Genomic DNA, 20,877 nt, shown 5'->3' with positions numbered 1-20,877 from the left:
CAAGGATCTAGAACTAGAAATACCATTCGACCCAGCCATCCCATTACTGGGGATATGCCCAAAGGATTTTAAGTCATGCTGCTATAAAGACACATGTATACATATGTTTATTGCGGCACTATTCACAGTAGCAAAGACTGGGAATCAACCCAAATGTCCATCAGTGACAGACTGGATTAAGAAAATGTGACACATACACACCATGGAATACTATGCAGCCATAAAAAAGGATGAGTTCATGTCCTTTGTAGGGACATGGATGCAGCTGGAAACCATCATTCTCAGCAAACTATCACAAGAACAGAAAATCAAATACTGCATGATCTCACTCATAGGTAGGAATTCAACAATGAGATCACTTGGACACAAGAAGGTGAGCATCACACACCGGGTCCTATTGCAGGGAAGGGGTAGGGGGGAGGGATAGCATTAGGAGATATACCTAATGTAAATGACGAGTTAATGGGTGCAGCACACGAACATGGCACATGTATACATATGTAACAAACCTGCACGTTGTGCACATGTACCCTACAACTTAAAGTATAATAAAAAATAAATAAATAAATAAATAAATAATGTTGTTTCTTTTCATGGCCGAGTAGTATTTCACGGTGTATATATACCACATTTTCTTTATCCATTTCATTATTGGGCACTTAGGTTGGTTCCACATCTTTGCAATTGTGAATTATGCTTTTATAAGCATACATATGCCAGTGTCTTTTTCATATAACGACTTCTTTTCCTTTGGGTAGATACCCAGTAGTGAGATTGCTGGATCAAATGGTAGGTCTAGTTTTAGCTCTTCAACGAATCTCCATACTGTTTTCAATAGAGGTTGTACTAATTTACATTCCCAGCAGCATCAATAAGCTTTCCCTTTTCCCCACATCCACACCAACATCTATTGCTTTTTGACTTTTTAATAACGGCCATTCTTGCAGGAATATGGTGGTATATCATTGTAGTTTTAATTCTCATATCCCTAAAGATTTGTGGTATTGAACTTTTTTAATATGTTTCTTGGCCATTTGTGTATCTTTAACAGAGAATTTTTTAGGAAGCCAAGTAAGATGTAACATAGAGATGATTAGGGACAGTTTGTAATGACTTGGGTTCTCTGGCCTGAAAATCATATTTACCCATTTCTTTAAATTCACCTTGAAGGTCAAAAACCAGGGCTTAAGCATTTTTTGATACATATCATTAGATAGTATAGCTAAAGCTATAGTGGAGTCACATGCTCTAAAGCTAAAGCAACCACTCATCTGAGAAACAGATATACTTGGAGGGGAAAAAAAAGATTACATACTGGACAATATATGATATTAAAAAATTAAAGCAGAAACATCAAGAATTTTAAATAATTATAATTTCTTCAAAAAGATACAAAAGATACTGGTAAAATTAAGGACAAAACATTATAAAATAATGAGGTTTAAAAACATAAAAAGTGTCCAAATTCACAAAAGGTTGGAAAAGAGAAATAGAGAAAGAAAAAACATAATAAAAGAAATAAAGAATAAAACAAATGAGAATAATACCATGACAGTAGAATGAAAGCAGAAATAATGAGCTAGAAGATCAGGTCTAATAAAGTCTCCATTAAGACAAAAGAAAACAATAAAAAGATTAAATAGGGAGAAATGATAGGTAGATAGATAGAGATAGATAGATAGATAGATAGATAACAAAAGACAAACGCAAATGCCAAAATAAATATAGACAATAGGAACCATGAGTGAAAAGAAAAGGAAAAAAAGAGAAGGAAAAAAACAGAAGGAAATAATATATTTTCTACAATATACAAAGATAGCAACTAGCAGATATCATAAATATCATACAGAATAGATAGAGAAAATATGCACCTCTAAAATCAGACATTTAAATATGATGGTAAAATAGAAGATTATCAGACATTTAAATGTGATGGTAAAATAAAAGATCACCTCAGAAGGCTCACCACACAAAGAACAAATTACAAATAATTTTAAAAAGAAATACACAAATTAGAACAGAAATAACTACAGAAGCATGATGTAAATAATAGGAAAGATTTAAATAATAATATAAATTGTATCAAACACAAAGTATATTTTTGCCCTTTGTGTATAAATTGATGGGGTACAATCATAATTTTGCTATATGGATATGTTGCATAGAGGTAAAGTCAGGGCTTTTGGTGAATCCATCACCAGAATAATATCCATTGTATCCCTTAATTAATCCACCCTCCTCCTGACCCCCATCCTTATGAGTTTCCATTGTCATTATTCTGCAGTCTACATCCATGTATATACATTATTTAGCTTCCCCTTATAAGTGAGAGCATGCGATGTTTGTCTTTCTGTGTCTGATTTGTTTCACCTAAGATAATGACCTCTAGTTCCATCCACCTTGCTGCAAAGACATAATTTCATTCTGTTTCATGACTGTGTAGTGTATAAAATTTCTTTATCCCATCATTCATTGATGGACACTTAGGTTGATTCCATATCTTTGCTGTTGTGAATAGTGCTGCAATAAGTATACAAGTACAGGTATCTTTTCATATAATGATTTCCTTTCCTTTAGGTAGCCACTTAGTAATGGGATTGCTGGATTGAATGGTAGTTCTATTTTTAGTTCTTTCAGAAATATCCCAACTGTTTTCTATCATGCTTGTACTAATTTATATTTCCACTCACAGTGTATGTATCCCCTTTTCTCCACAGCCTCACCAACATCTGTTATTTTTTGTCTTTTTAATAATAGGCATTCTAACTGGTGTGAGGTGACATTTCATTGGGCTTGAATTTTTGTATTTATCTGATTAGTGACAACGAGCATTTTTCATGAGTTTTTTGGCCATTTGTATGTCATCTCTTGAAAAATGTCTATTCATGTCCTTTGCCTACTTTTCAATAGGATTATTTACTCTGGTTGTTGCTGCATTGTTTGAGTTCCTTGTAAATTCTGGACATTAGTCCCCTGTCAGATGTATAGTTAGCAAATAATCTCTCCCATTCTGCAAGTTGCCTTTTCACTCTATTAATTTTTTTACTGTGCAGAAGCTTTTTAGGATATGAATGAGAAATTTACCAATGAGATATATTTTTTAAAAATCTGTAACTGAAAGATTTGTTGAAGAAATTACAAACTACATTTGAAAGCTTTAACAACAGATTGGACCAAGGAGGAGAAAACCTTGCAGAATTTTAAGACAGATCTTTAAAAATAATACAGTCAGACAAACAGAAAAAAAAATGAACAAGGCCTTCAAAATGCATAGAACTATTTAAAGCAACTGAATTTATGAATTATCAATATTCTTGAGGGGAAAGAAAACCAAATAGTTTAGAAAACCCATTTAAGGAAATAATATATTTTGTCTGTTCAAAAAGTGACACTCAAAGAAGAAAAATCTATTAGGATGGTGCTAAAGTAATTGCAGTTTTTGCCAGTAAAAGTAATTCATAACCGGAACTAAAATTTTAGAAAACATGCATTGTAGGGTTGCAAAGGAGGACCAAAGTAAGATAAAAGAAAGATAATATAGAATAAAAATTAGGGAGAGCAGAGCAAAATGGCAGATTAGACATCTCCATTCCTCCACAGAAACACCAATTTGAACAATTATTCATGCATAAAAAAAGCCTTCACAAGAGCTAAGGAAACCAGGTAAGAGATTGCAGTACCTATTTAGAGCATAATAACAGGAAAAAAGACTTGAAGAGGATAGGAGGGACAATTTTACATTATCTGCCCATTCCTCCCCCAACACCAGGCAGCACACCACAGAGAGAAATACAGCCTGCTTGGGATAAAAAGAAGAAAATAAGCCTTGGGCCATAACACCAGTTGCCACAGTAAAACTCAGTACCAAGCAAATCTCTACAGTTTCTGGATCAAGGCCAATACCCACAGATTAAGCCCCTAGACCTGCCTTGGTGTCAGATGGAAATCCAGGAATCCAAGGCACCTGAGTCATAGACTAGATCTCCAGTCTTCATAAATGCTAGCTGACTACAATAGTCTCGGGCTCTGGACAGCTCTTTGTGGCAGGAAGGCCTCCACAGCCACTACCTTCAGGAATTCAGCAGTGCTACACCAGCCTCAGTGGCCACAGGATTCCAGCCCAGCACCATAATAACCACAGAGGTCCTGGGCCTAGAGTTCCCCCTAGCACTGCAATGGCTGCAAAAGTCTCTGACATGGAGACCACACTAAATGCCCTGACCAGAATCTCTGCACTGGCTTAATGTTAAAGGGAGTTTCCAGACAAAGCCAGTTTGCAGTCATTGAAATAGATAACTACTTATTCAAATTACAGATATCAACACATGACTAGAAGGTTCAAGAACAATCAGGAAAACATGAAATCCCCAAATGGCCAAAGTAAAATGCCAATGACAAGCCCTAAAAAAATGGAGATATATGAAAGACCTGACAAGGAACTCAAAATAACTATTTTAAGGAAACTCAGTGAACTCGAATAAAATTTTGAATAAAATGCAGAGAAATATTTTCCTCAAAGAAACAAGGAAAACAGGAAATGACCAGAACAAGAAATTTAATGGAGAGATTAAAGTAATTTAAAAATTAAACAGAAATCTAGAGCTAAAGATGTAATAAAATAAAAATAGATTGTATAAACAGTGGAATTGATCAAGCAGGAAAAAAAATCTGTGAACTGCAAGACAGTTTATATGTAAGTATAAAGTAAGAGGAGAAAAAAAGAAAAAAAATAAGAAAATATTACAAGATTTATGGGAACACATCAAAACAGCAAGTGTTTTCAGTTATTAGAGTTAAAGGAAGCAAAAAGAAAGACAAAGAAGTAGAAAATTTGCATAGAGAAATAATAGCAAGAAAACATTTCCAAACCTGGAGAAAGACATAAATAACCAAGTACAGGACTGTCAAAGGAAAATGTAAACACCACCTATCAAAACTTATGGGTTACAGCAAAAGCAGTTCTAAAACTAAACATTAGAGCAATAAATGCCTACATCAAAAAAAGATAAACAACCTAACATTATACTTCAAGAAACTGGACAAACACAGACAAACTAAACCCAAAATTAGTAAAGGAAGAAAATAATAAAGATTACAGGAAAAATAAATAAAATCAAGACTAGAAGAATGAGAAAAATATCAGTGAACAAAGAGTTAGTTTTTTTAAAAGATTAACAAAATCAACAAATCCTTAGCTAGAATAACTAAGAAAAAAGAGGAGACTCAAATAAATTAAATCAGAAATGAAAAAGGAAACACTCAATACCACAAAAATATAAATCATCATAAGAGACTATTTGCAACAAATATACATCAATAAATTAGATAATTTAGAAGAAATAAATTCCTTGAAACATACAACATACCAAGACTGATTTATAAATAAACAGAAAATCTGAACACATGAATAACGAGTAAAGCAATTGAATGAGTAACAGAAAGCCTCCCATTACAGAAAAACTCAGGACCTGATAGCTTCAGTGCTGATTTCTACCAAACATTTAAAGAATAATTAATACCTGCTCCTTCCAAGATGGTCGAATAGGATCAGCGTGGTCTACAGCTCCCAGTGAGACCGACTCAGAACACAGGTGATTTCTGCATTTCCAACTGAGGCATCTGGTTCATCTCATTGGGACTGGTTGGACAGTGGGCACAGCCCACAGAGGGCAAACCAAAGCAGGGCGGGATGTCGCCTCACCTGGGAAGCACAAGGGGTTGGGGTATTTCCCTTTCCTAGCCAAGGGAAGCCACGAGTGACTGTACCTGGAGGAACAGTACACTCCTGCCCAAATACTGCACTTTTCCCATGGTCTTCACAACAAGTGGACCTGAAGATTCCCTCCCGTGCCTGGCTCGGCAGGACCCACACACACAAAACATTGCTTGCTACAAGCACAGCAGTCTGAAATCCACTGGGATGCTGGAGCTTGGCAGAGGGAGGAGCATCCACCATTGCTGAGGCTTGAGTAGGCAGTACTATGCTCACAGTGTAAACAAAGCTACATGAAAGCTTGAACTGGGTGGAGCCAACTGCAGCTCAGCAAGGCCTCTCTAGATTTCATCTGTGGGGGCAGGACATATCTGAACAAAAGACAGCAGACAGCTTTTGCAGACTTAAATGTCCCAGCCTGACAACTCTGAAGAGCAGTGGTTCCCCCAGCATGGTGTTCAAACTCCAATAATGGACAGATTGCCTCCTCAAGTGGGTCCCTGACCACCATGTAGCCTGACTGGGAGACACCTCCCAGTAGGGGCTGACAGACACCTCATACAGGCAGGTGCCCCTCTGGGATGAAACTTCCAGAGGAAGGATCAGGTGGCAATATTTGCTGTTCTACAGCCTCCACTGGTAATACCCAGGCAAACAGGGTCTGGAGTGGACCTCCAGCAAACTCCAACAGACCTGCAGCTGAGGGACCTGACTGTCAGAAGGAAACATAACAAACAGAAAGGAATAGCATCAACATCCACAAAAAAGACATTCACACCAAAACCCCATCTGTAGGTCACCAATATCAAAGATGAAAGGTAGATAAAACCACAAACATGGGGAGAAACCAGAGGAGAAAAGCTGAAAATTTCAAAAACCAGAATGTCTCTTCTCCTCCAAAGGAACACAACTCCTTGCCAGCAAGGAAACAAAACTAGATGGAGAAGAAATTTGACAAGTTGACAGAAGTAGGCTTCTGAAGGTCGGTAATAACAAACTTTTCTGAGCTAAAGGATCATGTTCTAACCCATTGCAAAGAAGCTAAAAACCTTGAAAAAAGTTGGACGAATGGCTAACTAGAATAACCAGGGTAGAGAAGAGCTTAAACCACCTGATGGAGCTGAAAACCACAGTACAGGAACTTCGTGAATCATACACAAGCTTCAATAGCAGATTTGATCAAGTGGAAGAAAAGATATCCATGATTGAAGATCAAATTAATGAAATAAAGCTAGAGACAAGACTAGAGAAAAAAAGAGTGAAAAGAAATGAACAAAGTCTTCAAGAAATATGGGACTATGTGAAAAGACCAAATCTACCTTTGATTGGTATACCTGAAAGTGACAGGGAGAATGGAACCAAGTTAGAAAACACTCTTCAGGATATTATCCAGGAGAACTTCCCCAACCCAGCAAGACAGGCCAACATTCAAATTCAGGAAATGCAGAGAACACCACAAAGACACTCCTCAAGAAGAGCAACCCCAAGACACATAATTGTCAGATTCACCAAGGTTGAAATGAAGGAAAAAATGTTAAGGGCAGCCAGAGAGAAACGTATGGTAACCCACAAAGGGGAACCCATCAGACTAACAGCGGATCTCTCAGCAAACCCTACAAGCCAGAAGAACATCCATACTCATGGATAACAAAAATCAATATCGTGAAAATGGCCATACTGCCCAAGGTAATTTATAGACTCAAAGCCATCCCCATCATGCTACCACTGACTTTCTTCCCAGGATTGAAAAAAATTGCCTTAAAGTTCATATGGAACCAAAAAAGAGCCTGCATAGCCAAGGCAATCCTAAGCAAAAAGAACAAAACCGAAGGTATCATGCTACCTGACTTCAAACTATACTACAAGGCTACAGTACCCAAAACAGCATGGTACTGGTACTAAAACAGATATATTGACCAATGGAACAGAACAGAGGCCTCAGAAATAACACCACACAACTACAACCATCTGATCTTTGACAAACCTGACAAAAACAAGAAAAGGGGAAAGGATTCTCTATTTAACAAATGGTGCTGGGAAAACTGGCTAGCCATATGTAGAAAGCTGAAACTGGATCCCTTCCTTACACCATATACAAAAAATTAATTCAAGATGGATTGAAGTCTTAAATGTGGCTGGGCGCAGTGGCTCATGCCTGTAATCCCAGCACTTTGGGAGGCCAAGGAGGGCGGATCATGAGGTCAAGAGATTGAGACCATCCTAGCTAACACAGTGAAATCCCATCTCTACTAAAAATACAAAAAATTAGCCAGGCATGGTGGCAGGCACCTGTAGTCCCAGCTACTCAGGAGGCTGAGGCAGGAGAATGGCATGACCCCGGGAGGCAGAGCTTGCAGTGAGCCGAGATCGCACCACTGCACTCCAGCATGGACAACAGAGTGAGACTCTGTCTCAAAAAAAAAAAAAAAAAAAAAAAAAAAAAAAAAAAAGACTTAAATGTTAAACCTAAAACCATAAAAACTCTAGAAGAAAACCTAGGTAATACTATTCCGGACATAGGCATGGGCAAAGACTTCATGACTAAAACACTAAAAGCGATGGGAACAAAAGCCGAAATAGACAAACGAGATCTAATTAAACTAAAGAGTTTCTACATTGCAAAAGAAACTAACATCAGAGTGAACAGGTAGCCTACAGAATGGAAGAAAATTTTTGCAATCTACCCATCTGACAAAGGGCTAATATCCAGAACCTACAAGGAACTTAAACAAATTTACAAGAAAAAAACAAACAACCCCATCAAAAGAGTGGGCAAAGGATATGAACAGACACTTCTCAAAAGAAGACATTTATGCAGCCAACAGACACATGAAAAAATGCTCATCATCACTGGTCATCAGAGAAATACAAATCAAAACCACAATGAGATACCATCTCACACCAGCTAGAATGGCAATCATTAAAATGTCAGGAAACAACAGATGCTGGAGACGATGTGCAGAAATAGGAATACTTTTACATTGTTGGTGGGAGTGCAAATTAGTTAAGCCATTGTGGAAGACAGTGTGGTGATTCCTCAAGCATCTAGAACTAGAAATACCATTTGACCAAGCAATCCCATTACTGGGTATATATACAAAGGATTATAAATCATGCTGCTATAGAGACCCATGCACATGTATGTTTATTGTGGCACTATTCACAATAGCAAAGACTTGGACCCAACCCAAATGTCCATCAATGATAGACTGGATTAAGAAAATGTGGCACATATACACCATGGAATACTATGCAGCCATAAAAAAAGGATGAGTTCATATCCTTTGCAGGGACATGGATGAAGGTGGAAACCATTATTCTCAGCAAACTATTACAAGGACAGTAAACCAAACACCGCATATTCTCACTCATAGGTGGGAATTGAACAATGTGAACACTTGGACACAGGGCAGGGAACATCACACACTGGGGCCTGTCAGGGAGTTGGGGGCTGGAGGAGGGTTAGCATTAGGAGAAATACCTAATATAAATGATGGGTTGATGGGTGCGGCAAACCAATATGGCACATGTATACCTATGTAACAAACCTGCACATTGTGCACATGTACCCTAGAACTTAAAGTATAATAAAAAAAATTATTTTTTAAATGTGGCACATATACACCATGGAATACTATGCAGCCATAAAAAAGGATGAGTTCATGTCCTTTGCAGGGACACAGATGAAGCTGGAAACCATCATTCTCAGCAAAATATCACAAGGACACAAAACCAAACACCACAAGTTCTCATAAGTGGGAGTTTAAAAATGAGAACACATGCACACAGGGAGGGGAACATCATACACCGGGGCCTGTTGAGGGGTGGGGTGTGGGGGAGGGATAGCATTAGGAGAAATACCTAATGTAAATGATGAGTTGATGGGTGCAGGAAACCAACACACCACATTTATACCTATGTAACAAATCTGCATGTTGTGCACATGTACCCTAGAACTTAAAGTATAATAATAAAAATAAATAAATAAGTATAATTAATACCATTCTTTCTCAAGCCCTTCCAAAAAAAATTTTAAAAGGAAATTCTTCCAAACTTATTTTAGGATGTCACCATTACCTTGATACCAAAACACAATAAGAACATAAAAAAAGAAAATTACATGAAAGTATCCTTGATGAACATAGATGAAAAAAATCCTCAACAAAATACTAGCAAAACAAATCCAACCAGCATATTAAAAAGGTCATTCATGATTACCAAGTGTGTTTCACCCCAGGGATGCAATCATGGTTCAACATGTGCAAACCAATAAATCTGATACACTACATTAAGAGAATGAAGTATAAAAACCACATGATCACCTCAATAGATGCAGAAAAAGCATTTGATAAAATTCAACATCACTTCATGATGAAAGCCCTAAACAAATTCAGTATAGAAGGAACATACCTCGACACAATAAAGGTCATATATGACAGACCCACAGCTATTATAAGTAGAAAAATGTTGAGAGCTTTTCATTTTTCCCCATTGAGCATAACATTAGCTGTGGGCTTGTCGTATATAGCCTTTACTTTGTTGAGGTGCTTTTCTCCTATACCTAATTTGTTAAGAGGTTTTTATCATGAAAGAATATTGAAAAAAACTCTTAAAATGTATATAAAACTACAAAAGACTGCAAACAGCCAAACCAATCTTGAACGAAAAGAACAAAGAAGGAAGTATAACACCACCCCACCCACCTTCAAAATATACTACAAAGCTATGATAACCAAAAACAGCATGATACAGGCATAAAAACATATATGTAAACCCATGGAACAGAATATAAAGCCCAGAAATAAACCTATGCATTTACAGCCAACTTATTGTCAACAAAGGTGCCAAGAACACACAATGAAGAAAGGACAGTCTTTTTAATAAATAGTGTTGGAAAAACTGGATACTGGCATACAGAAGAATGAAAATACACCCTTATCTAATAGCATATACAAAATCAATTCATAATAAAGACGTAAATGTAAGACCAAGACTATGAAACTACTAGAAGAAAACAAAGAGGGAAAGCTCCATAACACTGGTCTGGGCAGTGATTTTTTGGATATGACAACGAAAGCATAGAAAACAAAAGCAAAAATACACAAATGGGATTACATCAAACTAAAAACCTTCTGCACAGCTAAGGAAACAACAGAGTGAAGAGACAACCTACAGAATAGGATAAAATATTTGCAAACTAAACATATGATAAGAGGTTAACATGCAAAATACATAAGTAACTCAAACAACTGAATAGCAAGAAAACAAATAATCTGATTTTTAAATAGGCAAAAGTCTTCAACAGACATTTCTTTTAAAAAAAAAAATACAAACAGCCAATAAACATATGAAAAAATGTTCAACATCACTAATCATCAAGCAAATACAAATTAAAATCACATTATCACCTCACTTCTGCTAGAATGGCTATTATCAAAAAGATAGATAAAGGTAAGGTGCAGGGGCTCACACCTGTAATCCCAGCACTTTGGGAGACCAAAGCAGGCAGATAACGAGGTCAGGAGTTCAAGACCAGCCTGGCCAACATAGTGAAACCCTGTCTCTACTAAAAACACAAAAAATTAGCTGGGCATGGTAATGGGTGCCTGTAATCCCAGCTACTCAGGAGGTTGAGGCAGGAGAATCACTTGAACCCGGGAGGCAGAGGTTGCAGGGAGCCAAGATTGTACCATTGCACTCCATCTTGGGCAACAGTGCAAGACTACATCTCAAACAAACAAACAAAAAGGATAGATAAATAAAAATTGTTGTCAAGGATGTGGATAAAAGGAATCCTTTGGACTGGGCACAGTGGCTCATGCCTGTAGTCCCAGGACTGGGAGAATGAGGTGGGAGAGTCACCTGAGGTCAGGAGTTTGAGACCAGCCTAGCCAACATGCTGAAATCCCATCTCTACTAAAAATACAAAGATTAACTGGACATGGTAGCCATGCACCTGTAATCCCAGCTACTCAGGAGTCTGAGGGAGGAGAATTGCTTGAACCCAGGAAGTGGAAATTGCAGTGAGCTGAGATCACACCACTGCACTCCAGCATGGGTGACAGAGTGAGACTATCAAAAAAAAAAAAAAAAAGGAATCCTTTGCACATTGTTGGTAGGAATGTAAATTAGTACAGCTATTATGGAAAACAGTATGAAGGCACCTCAAAAAACTGAAAATGCAACTACCATATAATCCAGAAAACCCGCTACTAGGTATATACTCAAAGGAAAGGAAATTAATATGTTAAAGAGATATCTCCAGTCCCTTGTGTATTGCAGTACTATTTACAATAGCCAAGAGATGGAATCAACCTAAGCATTCATCAACAGATTAATGGATGGAATGCAGTGGCCCAGTCTTGACTCAGTGTAACATCTGCCTCCTGGGTTGAAGTAATTCTCCTGTCTCAGCCACCCAAGTAGCTGGGTAACTTTTTTCTCTGTGTGTGTGTGTGTGTGTGTGTGTGTGTGTGTGTGTGTATTTTCAGTAGAGATGGAGTTTTGCTATGTTGGCCAGGCTGGTCTTGAACTCCTCGCCTCAAATTATCTACCCATCTTGGCCTCCCAAAGTGCTGGGATTACAGATGTCCAGCTGAGATGTGGCCTGGCTGCTTCTAATAATCTGTGCTCATATATGTGAGCAAATAAATGATACGAAATTGGAACTTATATCTAAAGAGGAAGCAGAGAGTAAAGATTTGAAAAAATTGCAGCCTGGTTATGTGGTAGAAAAAGAAAGCCCATTCTCAGGGGAGGAATTCAAGTGGGGCTACAAAAATTTGCAAATCTAAAAGGAATGCAAGTGCTTATAGTCAAGACAACAGGGACAAGGCCTCATAGGTATTTCAGAGACCTTTGAGGCACGCACTGCCCTGCACATCCTTGGGACACTGCTACCTGCATCCCAACCACTGCAGCTCCAGCCATGGCTCAAAGGGGCCCAGGTACTCAAGCTGTTGCTTCAGAGGGTGCAAGACATAAGCCTTGGTGGCTTCCACATGGTGTTAAGCCCACAGGTCACAGAACACAAAAGTTAAGGCTTGGAAAGCTCCATCTAGATTTCAGAGGATATATGGAAAAGCCTGGATGTCCCAGCAGAAGCCTGCTGCAAGGGTATAGCCCTCATGGAGAACCTCTACTAAGGCAGTGGAGGGAAAACATGGGATTGTAGCCCCCACACAGAGTTCCCAGTGGGGCACTGCATCTGTGAGAAGGCTGCCACCATCCTCCAGATCCCGGAATGGTAGAGCCACCAACAACTTCCACCATGCACCTGAAAAACCCACAAGCACCCAACACCAGCCCATGAAAGCAGACACAGAGGTTGACCCCTACAAAGCCACAGGGGTGGAACTGTCCAAGGCCTTGGCAGCACACCCCTTGCATCAGTGTTTCCTGGATGTGTGACATGGAGTCAAAGGAAATTATTTTGGAGCTTTAAAATTTAATGACTGCCTTTCTGGGTTTCAGACTTTCATTGGAGCATGTAGCCCCTTTCTTTTGGCTGATTTCTCCCTTTTAGAATAGAAGTATTTACTCAATGCCCATATATCAGTTCATCTTGGAAGTGACTAACTTATTTTTTATTTTATAGGCTTATAAGTGGAAGAGACTAGCCTTGTCTCAGATGAGGTTTTGGCCTGTGGACTTTAGAGTTAATGCTGAAATGAGTTAAAACTTTGGGGGACTGTTGGGAAAGCATGATTACATTTCAAAATGTGAGAATACATGAGATTTGGGCAGGGCCAGAGGAAGAATGATATGGTTTGGATATGTGCACCCACTTGAATCTCATGTTGAAATGTAATCCCCAATGCTGGAGCAGGGCCCTTGTGGGAGATGATTGGATTATGCAGGTGGTTTGTCATGGTTTTACAACATTCCCCCTCAGTGCTGTCATCACAATAATGAGTTCTTGCAAATGTGATTATTTTAAAGTGTGTATCACCTCCCACTCCTCTCTCTCTTGCTCCTGTTCTGGTTATGTAAGACATGCCTGCTTCTTCTTCACCTTCCATCATGATTGTAAGTTCCCTGAGATGTCTCCAGAAGCAGAAGCCAGTGTGCTTCTGGTAGAGCCTATAGACCTGTAAACCAAGTAATCCTCTTTTCTTTATAAATTACCCAGTCTCAGGTATTTCTTTGTAGCAGTGTGAGAACACACTAATGCAGGAATATAAATTATTCTGCCATAAAGACACATGAATGTGTATGTTTGTATTAGTCCATTTTCATGGTGCTCACTGGGCAATTTACAAAAGAAACAGGTTTAATGGACTCACAGTTAATTAAATTTGTGATTTAATTTAATAAATTTAATAAATTTGTGAGGGGAGGCCTCACAATCATGGCAGAAGGTGAAAGTATGTCTCAAATAGCCACAGAAAAGAGAAGAGAATAAGAGCCAAGTGAAAGGGGTTTCCCCTTATAAAATCATTGGATCTTATGAGACTCATTCACTACAAGAATAGTATGGGAGAAACTGCTCCCATGATTCAATTATCTCCCACTGGGTTTCTCCCACAAAATGAGAGAATTATGAGAGCAACAATTCAAGATGAGATTTTGGTGGGGACACACCCAAACCACATCATTCTGTCCCTGGCCCCTCCCAAATCTCATGACCTCACATTTCAAAACCAATCATGCCTTCCCAACAGTCCCCTAAAGTCTCATTTCAGCATTAACTCAAAAGTTCAACAATCCAAAGTCTCATCCAAGATAAGGCAAGTCCCTTCTGCCTATAAGCTGGTAAAATCAAAAGTAAGTTAGTTGCTTCCTAGATACAATGAGGATACAGGCACTGGTGAAAAACACTCATTCCAAATGGGAAAAATTGGCCAAAACAATGGAGCTACAGGCCCCATGTAAGTTTGAAATCCAGAGGGGCAGTCAAATCTTAAATCTCCAAAATGATCTCCTTTGACTCCATGTCTCACAGCAAGGTCATGCTGATGCAAAAGGTGGGTTCCCATGGTCTTGGGAAGCTCTGCCCCTGTGGCTTTGCAGGGTACAGCCTCCTTCCCAGCTGCTTTCGCAGTCTGGCATTGAATGTCTGTGATTTTTCCAGGTGAACAGTGCAAGCTGTTGGTGGATCTGCCATTCTGGGGTCTGGAGGACTGTGGCCCTCTTTTCATACCTATCAGATCTCATGAGACTTATTTACTACCATGAGAACAGTATGGGGTAAACCACCCCCTGATTCAATTATCTCCCATTGGGTTCCTCCCACAAAATGAGGGAACTATGGGAGCTACAATTCAAGATGAGATTTGGTAGAGACATAGCAAAACCATATCTATGTTCATTGCAGAACTAGTCACAATAGCAAAGACATAGAATCAACCTAAAAGTCCATCAACAGGAGACTGGATAAAGAAAATGTGGTACCTATTCACCATTGAATACTATGCAGCCATAAAAAAAGAGCAAGATCATGTCCTCTGCAGGAACATGAATGGAGCTGGAAGCCATTATACTTAACAAATTAATGTAGGAACAGAAAACCAAATACTGCATGTTCTCACTTATAAGTGTGAGCTAAATGAGAACAAATGGACACAAAGAGGAAAACAACAGACACTGTGGCCTATTTGAGGGAGGAGAGTAAGAGGAAGAAGATCAGAAAAAAATAACTATTGGGTACTATGCTTAGTAGCTGGGTGACAAAATAATATGTACACCAAACCTTCATGACACAAGTCTACCTATACAACAAACTTGCACATGTACCCCTGAACCTAATATAAAAGTTAAAAAAAGAAAGTGTGGCTTTTTAGGACCTCCAAATGGTTCCACCCAACCTGTTTGTCCATAGCCAAGTCCAGCTATGACCACCCACCTGAGAAAGAAAAATATAATGACTCCATACTCTTCTTCTCTGTGGCTAATGCTCTCTAGATGCCTCCCCCACCACCACCAATACATCTCCTAACTAGTCTCCCTGGACCCTCTTCTCTCAACTGTCTATTTAAAGTTTGTTCCCAAAGTTATTCACAAAGGACATTCATTAGCCTGTTCCAGATGAAGATCCCCCAGGGAACTTGTGTTTCTTTACTCAATTGATCCCCAGTGCATGCTCTCAATAGAGCATGTATAACCTGTGTCACTCTGGGTAAAGTTTAATCTGGGGTAGGACAGGGAGTTCATATTATGCCTTCTGAGATTATCAGCTTATTTCTCCTACAACAGAAAAATTCAAGAGTACTCTGCTTCTCAAAGTCTTTGTTTTAGTGTCCTAGTTATTGGCTATGCTTTAAAAAGAGGATGTCCAAAAACTCTGATTCAGCTCCTGTTTAATTAGTTGAAGAACAGAGATAAGCAAATCCCCACTGAGATGATAAAAAACAGAAGCAGCAGACTACTTCTTACCAAGAGAAGTTTGGAAATTTGTGTACTTCTATGAAATGTAGTATAGAACTTGCTGGCAGAAAAGGTAAAAAAAAAAAAAAAAATGCAATAAATCTTATACTATTTTGTAATTATGTTGCCTTCTAATTTTAATTTACCACCAAGAACATTTAGGATTAAAATCTCGCAATAGTCATTTGGACAGTCAAGTCAGGAAGTATGTTAACTGTTTATAGCTTCATTTATTTTACTCCTCAGGAGTTGTAAAGCCTGAAACTGATGCAGATGTGAATATTCAACCACTCCCTGAAGACTCCAGGTTAGTAACCAGGAGGGAAGGGCATCTGCAGCTGATGCTCTCTGGCTACCATCCTCAGCACCACCAACCCATCTCCAAGCTAACCTCTCTGGACCCTCTTCTCTCAGTTGCATATTTAAAGTTTGTTCCCTAAGTTATTTACAATAACTTTTCTTGATCCCTGATTTCAACTGTTGACTGCAACCCAATAAGAGGTTATAAAATCAATTTAGTGGGCTGCAACCAGTATTTTAAAAATTAAATAGAAAATATCAGATTTTATCACATGGGCCAGGTACAGTGCCTCACATCTGTAATCTCAGCACTTTGGGAGGCCAAAGTGAGAGGATCATTTGAGCCCAGGAGTTCAAAACCAGCCTGGGCAACATAGCGAGACCCCATCTTCACAAAACATTAAAAAATAATAATAATTAGCTGGGGATGGTAGTGCATGCCTGTGGTCCCAGCTACTCAGGAAGCTGGGGTAGGAGGATCACTTGATCCCAGGAGATCAAGGCTGAAGTGAGTCATAATCATGCTACTTGCTCCAGCCTGGGTGACAGAGTAAGACTGCCTCAAAAAAAAAAAAAAAAGAAATGCTGTATAAAACTTTTAAGTGATATCTATATGTGTTTATTAAAATATACATAATTTAGAATGAATTTTAATCAAAAATGCTTTAAAGCTGCTGCCTTATAAACATTTATAAAAACATAACTAGAAAGAAATCTTGAATAAATCAATAAGCGCACTCCCAGATAATGTGACTCTTTACCTGCATGAGCTCACAAATAAGTAGAAACTTATTTGAAATGCCCATGAAGTACTCAAATATGGAATCTCCCAGAAAATCCTGTATCATAGTTCTATCCATTTTCCCCATAAAATTCACATGCCCACATACACAAAATGTTTTACACATAATTTAATGGATTTACATACATAGTAAATCTAATCTAGGGATTAGTAGATCCCTGGTTTAAAAATTCTTGCTTTAAATATTCTTAAGATCCTAAAATTTCCTTGGAATATAATAGAATCTCCCTACCCTTACAGGAAAGCAAAATTCTAGATCTAAAGATTCTGAATGTGTTTGAGGAAGTATTCTAATCTAATATTTACTGACCCCTAGAAAGTATGTAGAATGTTTCAAAGGACAGAATAGCATAACGCTAATACACAGATATTTGAATCTAACAGACAGACATAGGCTAAGAATTTGGAGGGTCCACTGGAAAGAAGTGGGAAGATGATACTTTTTTTGCATCAAGGGAACTAAGGAAACTGAACTCGAAGAAAAATGAGAAACTGCTATATTTATATGAAAAAAAGGTAGGGAAGAGTAAGAAAAACAACAATTCTGAGAAGAGTTAGGCACACAAAGGAAGTGGGGCAATGAATGGGGTCAATAAGAAATAAAGTTAATGTGGGGGGAAAGAAATAAATATTCTGGAAGGAGGTAGCAGCTGGAGGCATTATTTTATTAACTTATTTCACAATTCTTTGAACATCATCTCTGAGGCAGACACTTGCCTCATGTGAGCACTAGGGAGAGTACAATGTGGGAAAATCAATGACAAGAACTTTCCTCCACAGGGCAAATGGGACTGGGAAGGATCCAACATCATTCAAATGGGCCACTGGTCTGGACCACGTCATCAGAGGAGTTCATGGTCCATTTCATTTTGTTCTTGTCAGACTTCATCTGTTCATTTCAGAGCACCTCTTCCTTTCTCACCTTTGGTTACTAGTCTCTTTTTCACTTTGAGACTCAAAATTTTTTCAACAATGAAAAATAAAACTGTGTTAACTGAGTTCATCCTTCTGGGTCTAACAGATATCCCTGAACTCCAGGCGGCAGTTTTCACCTTTCTTTTCCTTACGTATTTACTCAGCATCCTTGGAAATCTGATTATCCTCATCCTCACCTTACTGGACTCCCACCTTCAGACTCCCATGTATTTCTTTCTCCGGAACTTCTCCTTCTTGGAAATTTCCTTCACAAACATCTTCATTCCCAGGGTCCTGATTAGCATCACAACAGGGGACAAGAGTATCAGCTTTGCTGGCTGCTTCACTCAGTATTTCTTTGCCATATTCCTTGGGGCCACAGAATTTTACCTTCTGGCTGCCATGTCCTATGACCGCTATGTGGCCATCTGCAAACCTCTGCATTACACCACCATCATGAGCAGCAGAGTCTGCACCCAGCTGATTTTCTGCTCTTGGCTGGGTGGGCTAATGGCTATTATACCACCAATCACCCTGATGAGTCAGCAGGACTTTTGTGCATCCAACAGGCTGAATCATTATTTCTGTGACTATGAGCCTCTTCTGGAACTCTCATGTTCAGACACAAGCCTCATAGAGAAGGTTGTCGTTCTTGTGGCATCTGTGACCCTGGTGGTCACTCTGGTGCTAGTGATTCTCTCCTATACATTCATTATCAAGACTATTCTGAAGCTCCCCTCTGCTCAGCAAAGGACAAAAGCCTTTTCCACTTGTTCTTCCCACATGATTGTCATCTCCGTCTCCTATGGAAGCTGCATGTTTATGTACATTAATCCCTCTGCAAAAGAAGGGGATGCATTCAACAAGGGAGTAGCCCTACTCATTACTTCAGTTGCTCCTTTGTTGAATCCCTTCATTTACACCCTAAGGAACCAACAGGTAAAACAAGCCTTCAAGGATATTGTCAAAAAGCTTGTGAATCTTTAACGAATTTAAGAATTATCTGTGGGACTAGGTATGAAAAAAAGAGAAAAGAAAAAAAGAATTTAAGAATTTAAGATTTCATTGATGAGTCGCTACTATGTACTAAGCTCTCTGATGGTTATTAAGTACTCAATAAAGAGTTAAACTTCAGTTCAGTGGGAAGGACTTGGATATAAATTACAACCTGTTAAGTGTTAATAGTGAAATGAATATGGTTTTATTCTATTTAGTTACTTAATTGAATAACTCAACCTAAGTTAGAGAGAAAATAAATGTTTTCAGAGGGGGTAAAGAAAGAAATTTTGGTAGAAGAAATATTGTGAAATAGGAGCACAAAATTTCAATCCAAGGAGACTGAGTAAATGTTACCACTATTAGTTTCAGTCAAAACAAAACAAAAAGCTATGGAGATGATAAATTTAGTTTTGAATTAAGTTAAATTCTCTTTTAAAATAAGTTAAATGCCCATCTGAATTTGGAACCAGATCTATGAATTTCACAATCCTTAACATGTACATGGTAGTTAATGATGTGGGAATAAATGAGGTCATATATAAAAGCATGTATAGAAAAGATTTAAATATTAAATGCTAAGGATTGTCCCAAAATTTAAAGAGCAGAAGCAGCAGAGGGGTTAATAAGAAAGGCAATTGACCTATCAAATTTATGGGAAGAGATGTCTCAAGAAACATCTCAAGATGTCAATGTGAAATGCTGCAGAGAGCGATTAATAGGAAGAATGAAAGTGTGAGAACTGACAATTGGATTTCTCATTTTCAGCAAATGTGAAAGTTGGGTAGAAAGTTGGGTTGGGTAGGAAGAAATCAGATTGTTGTGGGTTACTAGTGAATGGGAGCTGACAAGTTAGAGGATGATAAAATGGAATTTTGAGAATAGAGAAATGAAAAGAAGAATGAGTCCCAAGTTATATTTCTCCATGGTGTTCTGTGCTTTTTCACTGGTAATATCATAATAATGCTTATAGATGTAAATCCGTATTCACCTCTAGTCTGTAAGGCACAGGAATGCAGGGATAATAACTTCTTAATCACAATTTCATCTGCAACGCCAAGCAATGGTAAGTGCTCAATACATAGTTCTTAAATGGATGAATGATGGATGGATGGATGGATGGACGGAAGGATGGATGGGTGGGTGGACAAATGAATGAGGGGTCCCAGAACAGATTTTTTTAATGAAGGTTTGTGATCATTTGAGGGCTTATATACTTTGAGAAAGGAACTATCAAGACATGCTACATATGGACTTAGACCTGCCTGGAAATTCCACTCTGTTTTACATATGGAGAACTGAAGCTTCAATAAGTGAAATTACTTCTGCAAGGTCACACAGCTAAGTGCCTGCACTACAATCAGAAGCCAAATCTGTCTGGTGCCAGAGCCCACCTGCTTAACTACTGAGCCATACAGCCATTCTAACTAGTTTTGCCATTTCCTCTCCCCAACACTTCTAAGTATTTTAAGTGACCTTGATTTTTTACCTATCTCATTTTTCCAAGCTCTCAACAAGCTTTGTTAGAAGCCTTTGGGACATGATTCTCTTTAGGAAGTTGCAAGTGTACACAAGCTCATATTATTCCACCCTATGGCTCTTGACTTCTCTCAAAATCCTTCTCCTTTCCACATCCATATCTCTCATGAAGAATGTGGATCTCCTATTTATTTTCTCACTTTCAGAAGGAACATAAAGATCCCAAAGAGCATGGGAATTAACAAAACAGTATTTTGCTTCCATCTTCCCCCCAACACACACAATAAGAAGATTTCAATGAAGATTA

At 38.4% G+C, this 20,877-nt stretch overlaps 2 protein-coding genes across 2 annotated transcripts in view; both read left to right on the top strand.

Annotated features, from left to right (window-relative positions):
- LOC105474189 (olfactory receptor 6C4) overlaps positions 1–20,877 on the top strand; it is a 74,585-nt gene that overhangs the window by 52,409 nt on the left and 1,299 nt on the right. The window contains exon 4 of the transcript XR_011608557.1: positions 16,325–16,385. The gene's annotated coding sequence lies outside the window, so the exon portion shown is untranslated. The remainder of the gene's footprint in view (positions 1–16,324; positions 16,386–20,877) is intronic.
- LOC105474188 (olfactory receptor 2AP1) lies at positions 18,153–19,082 on the top strand. Its single transcript, XM_011728677.2, has one exon. The coding sequence runs from the start codon at positions 18,153–18,155 to the stop codon at positions 19,080–19,082; it is 930 nt and encodes a 309-aa protein (XP_011726979.2).

Source organism: Macaca nemestrina, chromosome 10 (assembly GCF_043159975.1).
Source record: "Macaca nemestrina isolate mMacNem1 chromosome 10, mMacNem.hap1, whole genome shotgun sequence".
Classification (NCBI taxonomy): domain Eukaryota; kingdom Metazoa; phylum Chordata; class Mammalia; order Primates; family Cercopithecidae; genus Macaca; species Macaca nemestrina.
Note: the sequence above shows the minus strand (reverse complement) of the source record. Positions and strands in the feature narration are given on the sequence as shown.

Coding starts and splice junctions, on each gene's coding strand:
- LOC105474188 (XM_011728677.2), top strand. CDS start 18,153: ATGAAAAATAAAACTGTGTTAACTGAGTTCATCCTTCTGGGTCTAACA.